The following is a 13,590-nucleotide window of genomic DNA, read 5'->3' as shown; positions in this document are numbered from 1 at the left end:
CATTTTCTTGTCAGGTCAAAATCGGTTTTGGATTAGAATGTGGGGCTGGTTTGGAGGTGGCGGTGAAAACAGAGCAAGTAAAAATGAGGGGTTTTGAGTTTATATATACATATATATATATATATATATATATAAATTTGCAAAATCAGATCTTGTCTTCTTGTTCTAGGATACAAAATTTGTAAATAAACAACAAAAAATATTTTCAGTAGAAAAAAACAAAACACAGATGCAAATCCAAACACAAAGGAAGGAAAAAATAAAGAAAAAAGAAAAACATAGATAAGTCGACAGAAACTTAGATCTACAAGCACAGGAACTTAGATCTACAGAAATGTTTTTGCTGGAAGATTTTAAAAATAAAAAAACCCAAAAAGCATATCTACAAACACAAAATCTCAAATCTACGGATACAAACTTAGAGAGAGAGAGAGAGAGAGAGAGAACTACCGAGTAGAGAGAAGAAAGTGACGTTAACAGACGACGGCCAGTGCTAGTCTCCGGCATCGATGGATTTGATGAAGGATGCTTGGATTTCGTTGGAGAGAGAGAGAGAGAGAGAGAGAGAGAGAGTAAGCGTCTCTCTGTGAGACCGACGACCCAAACCCATGCTTTGTCTTTTGTTTTGGGAAAGGGGAAACGTACTGGGTTATGCTTTTAAGTTTAACTTTTGTTAAAGCTGGTTACGGATAAAACACCGGTTAAATACTGGATCCGTAACCGATCCGGGCACATATAATAATTTTGTATCCGCCCAGATCATCTGGATTTCCAGATTTTTAACCGAACCGGAAAAAAATCCGGTCCGGATGCACACCCTTAATTTGGGGTGGCTGAACCACGGTCCATTCCTCCAAGGTCCCTGCATATGGCGTTGGCACATCCTGCGAAGACAGACATACAATCGGGGCATCCAAATAATCATGGAAATTCTCAGTAATAGCAGCCGTCAAGCTAGCACCAATCCCTCCAGTCCGCATGCACTCTTCTACTATCAGCACTCGATGCGTCTTTTTCACTGAATTCCCAATCGTGTAGAGATCAAAAGATTTCAGTGATCTGATATCAATTACTTCAGGATCATAACCCTTATTAACCAAAGTTTTAGCTGCCTGCATTACATGATACCCCTCATCCGGGAGTAGGTTAAAATAGCGACAGGCTCCCCAGGCCTAACCATCTCAGCTTTCGATAGAGAACATATATATTCTTCATCTGGAATTCTTTCCTTGAGGTTGTAAAGCAAAACATGCTCGAAAAGTATCACCGGGTTGTCACTTCGAATTGCAGCTTTCATCAAGCCCTTCGCATTATATGTGGTCGAGCATGCCACCATTTGGATTCCAGGGATTGATTGAAAATATGACTCAAGACGTTGGGAATGCTCAGCCCCGAGTTGCCGACAAACTCCACCGGGTCCACGAATAACTACTGGAATTTTAAACTGGCCACCAGATGTATAGTGGAGCATACCACAGTTGTTGGAAATCGGGTTAAAGGCTAATAGGACATGCAATGCTCCACTCGTTTCGTTTATAACCAATTAGATATGTACATATTAATAATAATAATAATAAAAAGAAGTGAGCGGGACATCAACGGATCCCTAGCATTGTCCTTGTACACAACTCGTGCAATCTCATTGCTAATTTTGGGCCTGTGGAATAGAAATTTCAAACTCGTTTTGTTGCCATACAGAGCTAAATTAGGACAGCAAGCAGGATAGAACAATAGTTACAATAGGAAGAATTAAAGGAAGATGACCATTTTGTTTCTTTCTTCATTCATTCATATTTTTTTATTCATTTATATAAACTTTGAAAGAAAGCTTAGACTCCGTTTAGATAGTGAAAATATTTCATCTCATATCTCATCATTATAATTTTTTTTCAAATTCTCATACAAAATATAATAAACAATTCAACTTTTTTAAATATCAAAATAATAAAAATATTAAAAAATAATATTCTAACAATATTTTATTTAATTTTTAACTTTCATTTAATATCATCTCATATTACTTTCCAAACTACACCTAGATATTGACAAAATAAAAAGTAAAAAGTTTTTGGGGGCATTAGAGGAGGAAGGCTGGAACCATGATGATGGTAAGGTTAGATTTTCTTGATATATGATGAATAAAGACAAGTAGGCAAATAACAACAAACCAAATCCACAAAATCATATATGCCTCCTAATTAAATGAATGGTGTGTAAATTTTAAGCAGTTTCATAAGATCAACTACATAAATGAAAATCCACCTAGATTGTGAGACACCAACCAGTGTGCCTTAATATTATAAAATTTAAAATGAAAAAAAAAAAAAAACTTTTGGGATTGAGAATTGGCATGCAGTATTTTTTTTTTTTGGTGCATTTTGAGAGGGAGGAAAGTAATAGTAAACGAAGGTGTTTGGGGCCATGTCACTTTATAATACCTTACTCGTGTGATTGAATTCATTTTTTGAGATACAAATGTTTTACAGATGATATGAGATAATTTTAGATGAAATTTGAAAGTTGAATAAAATATTATTAGAATATTATTTTTTAATATTATTATTGTTTTGAGATTTGAAAAAATTGAAGTTTTTATTATATTTTGCGTAAGAATTTGGAAAAGTTGTAATAATTAGATGAGATGAAATAAAATGAAACCGTTTCTGTATCCAAATGGAGCTTCTGTGTGTGTATATACCTATTAGAGTGTTATGTATTTTGGATCAAAATGAGAAAATAAAGACCAAGAATGTTAGATGATAAACTTCTCGATTGTTTTATCTATCCATTAAGGAGAATCCACTCATCTAAACTTCTTAGGATAATTTTAAGAGGGAGGTTAAAAATGCCCAATTCGTTATTTTCAAATTAAGTCAATCAAACTCTTATAATGCATTCACTTAATTATGTGGTCAACTAATAAGACATAATTAATTGGCTCCAAATACGATGTATCATTTTAAAAACCATTACTCATTGAGTTAAACGATGAAAAAAGAAAGAATCATGATATTTGCAGTTTTAAGGTGTATAAGTTCCGCGCAGTCTCTTTAAAAAAAAAAAATTAGATAAATATAAGACCTACATTAAAAAAATATTAATTTTTTAATAGTGAAACACTCTTTTTCAAAGTGCACGGACTTGCACATTCTAAGACTGTATCTAGCATTACTCTTTTAAGAATGTACATATCTGAACTGTTATACCTATAAACTTTGTTACATGCTTTCATCTCATAACTATAGTCTATACTTGCCTCCTTTTATTCTCCACCAACCCCTAGAAAGGAACCTATTTTTACTTGGCACATGGGCACCAAATTTGATCCAAAATAATCAGGGTTTTTTGCCTTTGAATAACAATCATATCACCAGAATATCACAATGTTAACAAATGTGCCATATGGTATGCAGAAAAATAAGAGATGTTCTTGTCATACCTAGCAAAATCAGCTGAGCAGGAAACTGCTGCGTATTTAGCTCAATAAACTTACTGTTTTATAACAAGGTACATATTTTTAAGGAAAGGCAAAAATTGATAAGCAGTTAGTAATATTCTGGATGATGAGTAACATTCGGATGTGCTGCTCTAGTCTCTTAGAGTAATTTGATCGGAACATCAAAAAGTAAAGTAAACCTTTCTGAATTTATCAGCAATTTCACTGACAATAATTTAGGGATTTTGTAAGCAACTCATATCTTTTCAGCTACTTATAGCTGGCCTCTTCTTCAACTCTGGCAGAGAGATCATGGGCAGGCGGCTCGCAGGCGTTCTACTAGTAGATTTTTTTCATTTCTCATATAACACAGAAGCCAGCTGCCCAAGGCATCTGATCTCACCAGAGTCTTTTCGACGTCTGCTTGGATGTTCACCAATCAGATTACCAGATGCATAGAAAGACCATCTTCTGGTTTCATATGTTTCTTCCAGTATTTACACCATCCATGGGGGATTAGCAAGAACTATGATCTGTCTGCAATGTCTCCAAGCTGAAGCAATGCAATAGATTCTGAAAAGCAGGTTTGCTCCACATCTTTAAAAGCCACAAGTTTATCAACAAGAACCTCCAAATTGGCAGGCAACTCCTGAAAAATACTCAAAGCAATAACACAGCCAGAAGAAGCTTGATCAAATTCTTGCCACAAAAATAAGCTTCCAACAATTTAAAAAAAAAAATCTTGGGGAGGTTTCAGAAATAACAAAGTCGCCACTTGCTATTAAAAGAAAACTCAAATGTGGAACATTGACTTGCAGCACTTTGTTTACCATGGATTCTGAGCAAGTACTCTCTATTTTACAATGACGCTGTGTGTTGAAGTGAGGAGGTCACCTTTCTGAAATTGATATCTTTCTGAAATTGAAATTATTATCACGTTGCCATGACTAGAATTTTGCAATACATTTAATATCACATGCCTTCATAGGTTTGACTTTTGAGAAAACTGTGAATTTCAAAAATCAACATATTCAGATGTTGGTATTCTAGAAACAGAGGATGATAGATGATAAGAGGTCTCTACAGGCAAAAATATATAAGGGCAAACTATTTGAATTACTACATTATGTAACCAAAACATGTAAGAATCCAGTATGACCAAAGAATCTGATGCCAGCAAATCATATATACACCAAAACAGATCTGTTTATCTCAGAACCTGACATATTTAACAACGTGCATTTATCTATCTTAGTGCACTTATTCGCTGATTATTATTCTCTAATAATACAGTCATAACTCTGCCCAAGCAGTTGGATCTATATTAACCACCATAAAACATAACACAAAACGGAATATCCCAATATTAAAATGGAATGGCAGTAAAGGAAACCAGGGTGGGTCGCTCATAATGATTAAGGGCCTAAAGAGCGTATAATAGGCATATACAATTTAAAAGCAAGAACTGTATACAAGTATGGAATTCTCTCTTTTATAAACTCCCTGCTAAAGATATACCAAAATCAACATCCCTGCTAAAACTGGGGACTATTACCAATAGCGTACCCAACAAAGCATATATATATATATTTGATTGGCGTGTCAGAAACAATTCATTCACTTCATCTTGGCAGAACCATTATCTCCTCCTTCTCAATAAAGGGAAGAAGTGGCTCGTTCTTCAGAGGCCCTTTTGATGAATTCATCATATCAGGATTCACACTACTCTTATCATACTTACCAACTCCAGTTTGGCCTGAGCATGGACCTTGGCCAGGAGGAAAGGAACCAACAGCAGTATACTCTTTCAAGCCATGCAATAGATTTGAGCCAAGCCCTGAATCAGGAAGACTTGTAGCACAGGCAGGATCTGAAAAATTACTGAAGCTGTGATGCTGAAAGTTCATCAAGGCATCCCCAAAGGAAGATGGAGCAGAAGGCATAGAAACAGCTGACGATAAAGGATTGGAATGATGAATTTCAGCATGGCTACTGTCGGATGAAAGATATGGAGACATGGCAGACAGAGATGAATCATTTTGAACATCATTTCAGAGCACTTACTTGCATGTACCCTGCTGAGTTCATTCAAGCAGAACTTAGAGAATTTCCAAAGGAGAGGTTGTCCTAAGGAAAAGTTTACTCGGCTTATTCCCAGAACGGTGAAAGGAACTTCTAGGCAGGACTATGGAGATGGAATTAGGGATAGTGCTAACGATGTCCATGAAATTACTGAAATGAGCAGGATAATTCGAGCTCTTCCTTCCATTAATCTCCTCTTGATGAGCCCTAAGATGGGCCTCAAGATCCTGGTAATTATTGAACACTTTTTTACAAAAGTAGCATGAAACCTTCTCAGCCTTTTCTTTATTGGAGGCCAAAAGGCGATTCATTGCTTAAGTTGAAAATGAGAACTCAACAAGGCTACTATCAAGACTACAAGACAGAAACTAGCAAGTGCAAGAACAATCTCGCTGTGATGAAGAACGCTTCAGTTCTTACCCCCCCTTTTATAGCCGTTTGAGGGAAAGACAGGTCATAGTCTTAACCATTAATGTAAACGACACGTCTAATGAGAATCAATTGAGAGGAAAAACATAGGAAGCACAAATGGAAGAAAGTTGGCAACTTGGCAGAATAAACATGCATGCAGAAACAGTAATAAAGGAACCTTATCTGCAATAATCTACACAAGGATAGACATAAATGCTCATAAAAAGCACCATGCAACATTTCACACGTGTAAACAGTACAAAGTCATGTAACAACCTCTCCCCAATTTCTGACATCCGTTAAGGGGTAGTTCTGGAAGTTGATTTCTTCTCAGTGTGGACCCATATGACTTTTGTTCTCAATGCCCACTGCGTATACCGTAGAAACTAGTTGATTGCTCAATAATTTGAAACCTTCTGACTACATACTTGGTTCATTTTAGTTCTTAAAAAAAAAAAAAAATCCATGTTAAGGAGGAGAACGGCAAGGGATATTAGTAGTTCTGTGACATACCAGTTTTGGTTTTAGGGTATATAAGTAATTTTTTCCTAGTAAACTTATATTTTTAGAATTTATATTTTTATGATTATAGTTTTATCAGAATTTATATGTACTTTATCTTTATATTTTCTATTATAGTTGCGATGTATGATTTGTTAGAGTTTTGTTTTAATAAGGATTTCTAAAGTGTATCAGATTATGTTTACTACGGTTTTGTTTTGAAATTTAAAGTTTAATTTTTCTTCTAGTCACCGAACCTCATCACTTTGTTAGCCTATGTTTGAGAACTTCAAACCACCCAACCCGTATGTTTCTCTCGGTGATTTTGTTTGTTTTGCTAACGTCCTAGTGGAACACCAACTCTATTGCCGTGTATTCCTCTACTCATGCACGTCTCCACTCTCAGTCTCTGCACGTCTCTACTCCTCTAAGATTTCCTTTTTATTTTTCTCTATCTTCTACGCTTATAAAAATCGCTTACCTCGTACGAGAGGAGTATCTCGTGAGCCACTCCTAAGCATCTGCTTCTGAAACACCCAGAGTACCAAAACACTGCCGTTTAAGCCTTAGATTCTTTCCAACCGCCGCCGACCACCATAGGACGTCAGAGCACCACCCGTGGAACCAGAAACTGCCGACCAGCTCAGCCCCAGCACACCCACTCCATTCCGGTAAGATCTCGACCGCCGCAGCCTTGTTTTTGATTTCGGTAGTTCTCGGCTCAGTCTCTCTCTCTCTAAACTCTCTCTCTCTCTTTCTCTCACTCAGTGCCGCACCACCATAGGAACCCTCAGTCGCGCCGCCGGTCACTCCCAGCCACCAGCGCCGCCATCGCCTCAGCCCTCCCTCGGTGAGCCGCCATCGCAGACCCTCTCCCTCTCTCTCAACTCTCTGTTTTCCTTTGTATTTTAGCCATGTTTTCGGATTCTTGAAAGAATCCGTGGGTTTTATTGGGCCGTTGGGCCCTAAGCCCTTGTGCGTACGTGTGATGAGCCTGTTCTTTTGATTGGGCTCTTGTTGTATTATTATTATTATGGGCCAGAGTTTTAACCTTTTTACAGACTATAATGATGTTTAATTGAACTTGATCTTATTTCATTTCAATAATTATTTTAGTGATTTTATTGAGTTTAATATTACTAGTTGAGTTATTAAATTAATATAGTTAATTAAAGGTTCATTTTTAATAAAAATGTTTAAAGAATTAGAAATATGTTTTAAAGTATAATGTTAAGTCTAATATTTGAGTTAAATTTCCTTTGTCAATTTAGTAAGATTTTAATAAAATTTCTATGTTAAGAATTTAGTGGAATTTGTTAAGTTTCTTATAAGATTTAATAATTATGTTGAGAAATGAAACTTAGTTTAAGAATTTAAGTTTTTTTGTGAATTATTTTAAAATAGCTCGAGTATTTTTACTAAATTATAAATTAGTATTTTAAGTAATTTAAATACTATGAATTATTGATTTTAGTGTTAAACAAATATTGGTTTGACTATATTTTAGAATTTCCGAAATTAGTTAAGTAAGATATTAGCATTTATTTATTTCCAAACATTTTAGTGATAATTATTTATTGAATATAGGTCTCAAGTTATGAAGTATTATTTAAGAAAACACGCAGCGAGGTAAGTAAATTTGATCATAAATTAGGATCATCACAGTTAGCTTATATGTATGTATTATCCAAGCCAGTTCATTGATAGCCACTATTTATGAATCGCTCATGTCATATGCAAGCATGTCATCTAGCATAGCATATGACCATGTCATTCCGCATCATGTTTAAATTCAGAATTTATGATTATGTATGTAGTATGTCATGCATCTCATGTGTATAAGACACGTAAGCCATCTTAAATTTCAAGTGTAAGATAATATCAGATCAGTTAATAAGATGGCCATTCAGATGCATGGTACCAATGCAGTTCAGTTCAGTTCAGGGTGGTGTGCAAGCCATGAACTCAGTCGTGGTCCACCATAGTATGCTAGAATACTATCAGCAGTTCCCCTTGCTGCAGCAGGATGTGGGGCTGGTGCACAACCTTGCACACAGGGTTAAGTGTGTTGGCCAGTCAGATAAATCAGTTAAATCAGTCAGATCAGTCAGTTAATTCAATTAAAACAGTCATACATAGCATAAGCATCAGTATGAACAGTCATGATTTTTTTTTTTTAAGCTCAGCATGAAAGTTGTTATGAAAATCTTATGTTTATTACGTTTACGTTGTGATAGATTTCTTACTGAGTCATCAACTCATTTTAGTTTGTTTTCATGTTTTTAACCACCCAGGTGAAGATGATGATTACGAGCAGGCAGGCCAGAGTAGAAGGAGCATTTATTTTTTTTTAGTCCAGACTTTCTAAAATAAACATGTTTTTATGACATGAACTTATTTCAGTTTATTTCATTTAATGTTTTGGAAGACAGTTTTATTAGGCATTTTTCCGCATAATAAAAGTTCAGTTTTTCAATTATGAAATTATGGGATCTACTACCGGATTATTTTTATGGAAAATACGTGGCACTCCTACCCTACGGGAATGGGGTGTTACAAGTTCAATCATTCGACTTAACGGTGAGGTGTAATATGTGAATCCAATTCCAACCCCTTCTTACATATACGTGTGTGTGTGTGTCAAACAGTTATGCACCTCTTATTGTCGTTCTAAAATACTTAAAAGCAATCCAAGTACAACGAGATGTCTATAAGAAAGTCATCTAGCTAGAAATAGAAAAAGATACAATAAAATAATGGGAAAAAAAGCCCATTAAAGTCTATAGAAGCTATCCAAAGGAGGATAGTGTTGAAAAAGAAAGTTCTGAGATCCTACATCATCCGTTCGCAGTACTCAAAATTTCTATCACTTCATTTTCCTCTAAATACACCATATGAGATATGTACAAAGCATTTTTTACACTGCTCAGATTTGTGGCCTACCACCTAATCCTCACTCTAAGGGTAAAAAAGTTCCTCTATTCGGGGCATGACCTAAGCAAAACCAACTCAGATGAAAAAAATCATTCCATAGAGCACTAGCCACATCGTACTGTAGTGAAAGGTGATCTAAAGACTCTCCACCCGTTTTGCACATGCATCACCATTCAATCACAATGATGTGCCTTTTTCTCATATTATCCATGGTGAGAATCTATCCTAAAGAGGCTGTCCAAGCAAAAAATGCAGTTCTTAGAGGTAGCTCAGTTTGCCCTTTTCTTTTCCAAGGAAATGAATTGTTTTTCGAAGGAATGCAGACATTATAGAAAGTATGGACATTGAACATATCTTTCCTTGAAGAAGCCCAAAGTAGCTTGCTTTCACCTCCTCTTATTGTATCATTGACTCATCCTTTTGGAGTATATGCACAAAGATGACTTCAGTTTTTCTTGGCTCACTACAAATGGTATCAAAGCCTATTCCAAGCCAAAAGTGTGAGACTTGAGCTGTGCCACCTTACTGAATGGTCTAGTATGGATGCCAAGGATTTGAGTGGGTGAGGTTTTTATACATTGAATTAAGTATATGAAGGGTGTCGTATAAGATCTCAAATTGCATGGGGGAGAAGTTCTTGCAGTTTATAATTATTCTAAGGAGCTCCATTTGTAACCTTGACTATTCTTTTTAGAGTAGAAGCCCATATGTGAATTGGGCTTTCCTTGGGTCATTACAAATGGCATCAGAAGCCAACCCATGTGCGACTGGGGACTCGGTGAAATATGAACCTTGACTAGAAAGCCAAAGATTTGAGTGGGAGGGAGATTGTAACACCCCACTAAGTCCCACATTGGGTGTGCGATATATAATAGAGGGAAAAGTAGTAAGATAAGGGCTATTGAGTGTCAACTGTCAAGTCTCAAATTGGTTCCTTGCTTAGTAAAATTTGATTTTTTTTTTTTTTTTAATGATTCTTAAGAGCTCCAATATAAAATTGACTACTCCTTTTGGAGTGTAAGCCCAAATATGACTTGAATCGCTCTTCGGTCATTACAAATGGTATTGGTGCTCATCTCCAACCAGGATTTTTCTTTACAAGTAAAATTAAGGTCCCCAACCAGGAGTTTGGGTGTGGCAGATTGTAATATCCTAAAATGAGCATATAAAAGGTCATGAATGAGATCCAGCATTACCTAGGGGAGAAGTTTTATCTGAGGTTGGACCAATCGCATCAGAGCTATTCATGATACACTGATGTGGTTTAAGGATTGTAATTCCTTATCAGTAATTTTAAATGTATACAATAAATACATACAACCTTCTTTGGAATAGAGATCCTCTCCAATTACCTAACCGGATTGGATGGTCTAACTCTAAAGAGAGATAGACACATCAAGTGGGCCCTATAGCATTTAATGCCACTAGTATAGGATTCTTAGGTAGTGTGGATACCACATAAACATTTACTACTATATCTATCTCTCATTGTATTGGACCATCCAATATGGTCAAGCAATTGGAGAATATCTTAATTGCTTTTGTAGGCTCAAATAGTCAAATTTAACAAATCACAGTATACAACTCAAACAGTACACGTACAGTGCCAAACAACTACCTGATTGAGGATGAGAATTAAGCCATTAGCATGCAGAGGCCATGTGCTTGTAGATAATGTTAGCTTGTAAAGCTCTCTTCACATTTTGTGATGGTGATATGCTATATGTTAAGCCGTGTGTTTGAGCTTCTTTTCGTCATTGCTTTGCACCCATTATAAATGGTTTAGCACACCATATAATCGCAACCTATACTGTAAAGGGCCTACCAACGGCCTGAACAAAATTAAACCTTGTGCTTGTAGATGATGTTAAGCTCTCTTTCTGTTTTGCAATGGTGATATGCTACATGGAATCTAAATTGCTAATTTTGACTTTCCTATCCCGCTGTAGCTAGATACTAAACCTAATCAAACAAAATATTAATTGTTCATGATATGCTTTATGGATGTCATGCAAGATACTTTTTGCCATTCCTTGAAGGAAAAATTACTGTTTATATTATCTGAGGCTGGACCAATTGCATTACAGCTATTTAGGATAAACTGATGTGGTTTAAGGTTTGTAAACTACAGTCTCATAAACCTTCGTTATCAGTAATTTTAAATGTATACAACAAATATATACAACCTTATTTGGAATATAGATCCTCTCCAATCGCCTGAACAAATTGGATGGTTTACTCTGTAGAGAGATAGACACATCAAGTGGGCCTTATAGCATTTAATGCCACAGGTATAGAATTCTCGGGTAGTGTGGACAGCACATAAACATTTAATACTATATCTATCTCTCACTGTATTGGACCATCCAATACGGTCAAACAATTGGAGAGTATCTTAATTGCCTTTGTTGCTGCAACAACCAAGGCTCAAATGGTCAAATTTGACTTACAATATTAAACATCTTTAGCTAGTAAAAAGGATCAAGTACCAAAACAAATAAGCCTTAATTTCTGTGTGAGATATATATAAGATCAGAAGCCACAACCCCTTGTGCATTGCATGGTATGCATAAAGTATGATTACAAACAAGAGTAGTTCAAGAAATGGGAAAAGAAAGAAAGTTTCTTTCAACAGACCTGTATAAGCTGGCTGATGCTGAGATAAGGGTGCAAAGTGTAAATGTTTTCGTAGATTGAAAGTGGAATACATCATTTTCATTGTTTGGGAACAAATTGCAAAACAATTTATAGTTTTACAATGTAAAGTATACTATTCCCTTTAGTTTTTTAAGTAAAAAAAAAATTGATACTATTCCCTTTAATTGCAGGTACAAAGACAACCAACAGCCCATGCAGTTCCCTATTAGTGGTTAATTAAAGTTGTATAGTTCTTGAAAGAACCCCCACATTGACCAAAGTTGGCTTACAATATTAAACATCCTTAGCTGTTAAAGGCAAGGACAAACTCTTAAGCCATACATGAAAAGAATTTCATGATTCATCACAAAAGAAATAGATACTTTGCTAATGGTCCTCAGGCATAATAACATCTCCCCTCCTCATAAACAAACCATAAAGTGTGAGGTCACAGCCTGGGTTCAATCCCGTATAGCATATATGTGCATGTCTGTGCTACCAACATCGAGTATAATGTAGAAGTACAGAAGCATGTCAATGGGATCCTAGCATACTGCCAAAGGACAAGCAGCAAGTATAGGGAAATGGTTGGATTTTGAGTTCAACTCTTGGGTTAAGCTAAAACAAAGTATCGCAATTGAGTTTACAAACTAGCCAAATATGCAATTGTTTTACTTTTAAAACCAAATCAAGTACTGCAAAGAAATAATCAATGGGATTGAGCAAATTTTTTTCTGTTTTTGTCAACGAGAATGAGCAAACTAATAACCCTCGAAAAATTAAAACATAGAACTACCATAACAGAGGTCTAAGATTCCAGGAAAGACGAACAAAACCCCCTATTATCTTCAGCAAATGATACAATGATCTAAGAAAAAGAGTCTTAAGGAAAAGGCAGAGTACCAGAAGAATTTACATAGAATGTGAAACCAAACAATCTCGGCAACTATATGAAATGGGTCAGAGAGATTATAGGTTTTGAGCGTGCGAGAGAGACCATTACCTATTGAAGGACTCAACTCTGCAAGCAACGGGGCACGTCTAGAGATTATAACCTGTGGTCCTTTTACCCTTTCTTTTCCCTGCTTTGTTTCCTCTCCTACGACAAAGTTTCAGGGAATGCGTGGATAGCTAGAAATTTGAATATATCATCGGTAAATAATATTAAAATAATTTAAATTAAGATATTTTAATAAATTTTAAAAAATTAAAAAATTATATTAAATTTTGTATTATTTTTTATATTTTATTTAAAAGTTGTAACTTGTAATTATTAGATAAAAAATTAAAAATTGAAATTAAAAACAGTTTTATATTTTAATGATGTTTGAAAATAATTATATTTGAGAATAATTATATTGACAAAAAGAACTTAAACTTGCACTCAAATGATATACTTATGTCCTTGACATATTATAAAATCGTATATATATGTATATATCATCTTATCTTAAACAAAAGTATCTAATCATTACATTCTATCAAAAAGAAAAAATCATTACATCAATTTTTGTGAAAAAACCGAAATCAAAATCATTTTGAAAAATTAGGTTTAGATAATGTGATGAGAATTTTTTATTTTAAATAAA

At 35.2% G+C, this 13,590-nt stretch overlaps 2 protein-coding genes across 2 annotated transcripts in view; both read right to left on the bottom strand.

Moving 5' to 3' along the window:
- Positions 1 to 13,104, bottom strand: part of LOC121267679 — a 69,663-nt gene extending 56,559 nt beyond the window's left edge. Inside the window, exon 1 of the mRNA XM_041171667.1 lies at positions 12,999 to 13,104. The gene's annotated coding sequence lies outside the window, so the exon portion shown is untranslated. The remainder of the gene's footprint in view (positions 1 to 12,998) is intronic.
- LOC121267079 (pyruvate dehydrogenase E1 component subunit beta-3, chloroplastic-like) lies at positions 780 to 5,454 on the bottom strand. The gene is given in 4 exon segments (XM_041170957.1): positions 780 to 1,127; positions 1,130 to 1,523; positions 3,964 to 4,085; positions 5,074 to 5,454. Coding segments are annotated over 4 exon segments (1,245 nt in total).
- Positions 13,105 to 13,590: the final 486 nt, after the last annotated feature.

The sequence above is a fragment of the Juglans microcarpa x Juglans regia genome, chromosome 5S (assembly GCF_004785595.1).
Source record: "Juglans microcarpa x Juglans regia isolate MS1-56 chromosome 5S, Jm3101_v1.0, whole genome shotgun sequence".
NCBI classification, from domain to species: domain Eukaryota; kingdom Viridiplantae; phylum Streptophyta; class Magnoliopsida; order Fagales; family Juglandaceae; genus Juglans; species Juglans microcarpa x Juglans regia.
The sequence above is the reverse complement of the archived record's forward strand: the minus strand, read 5'-3'. Positions and strand labels throughout refer to the sequence as shown.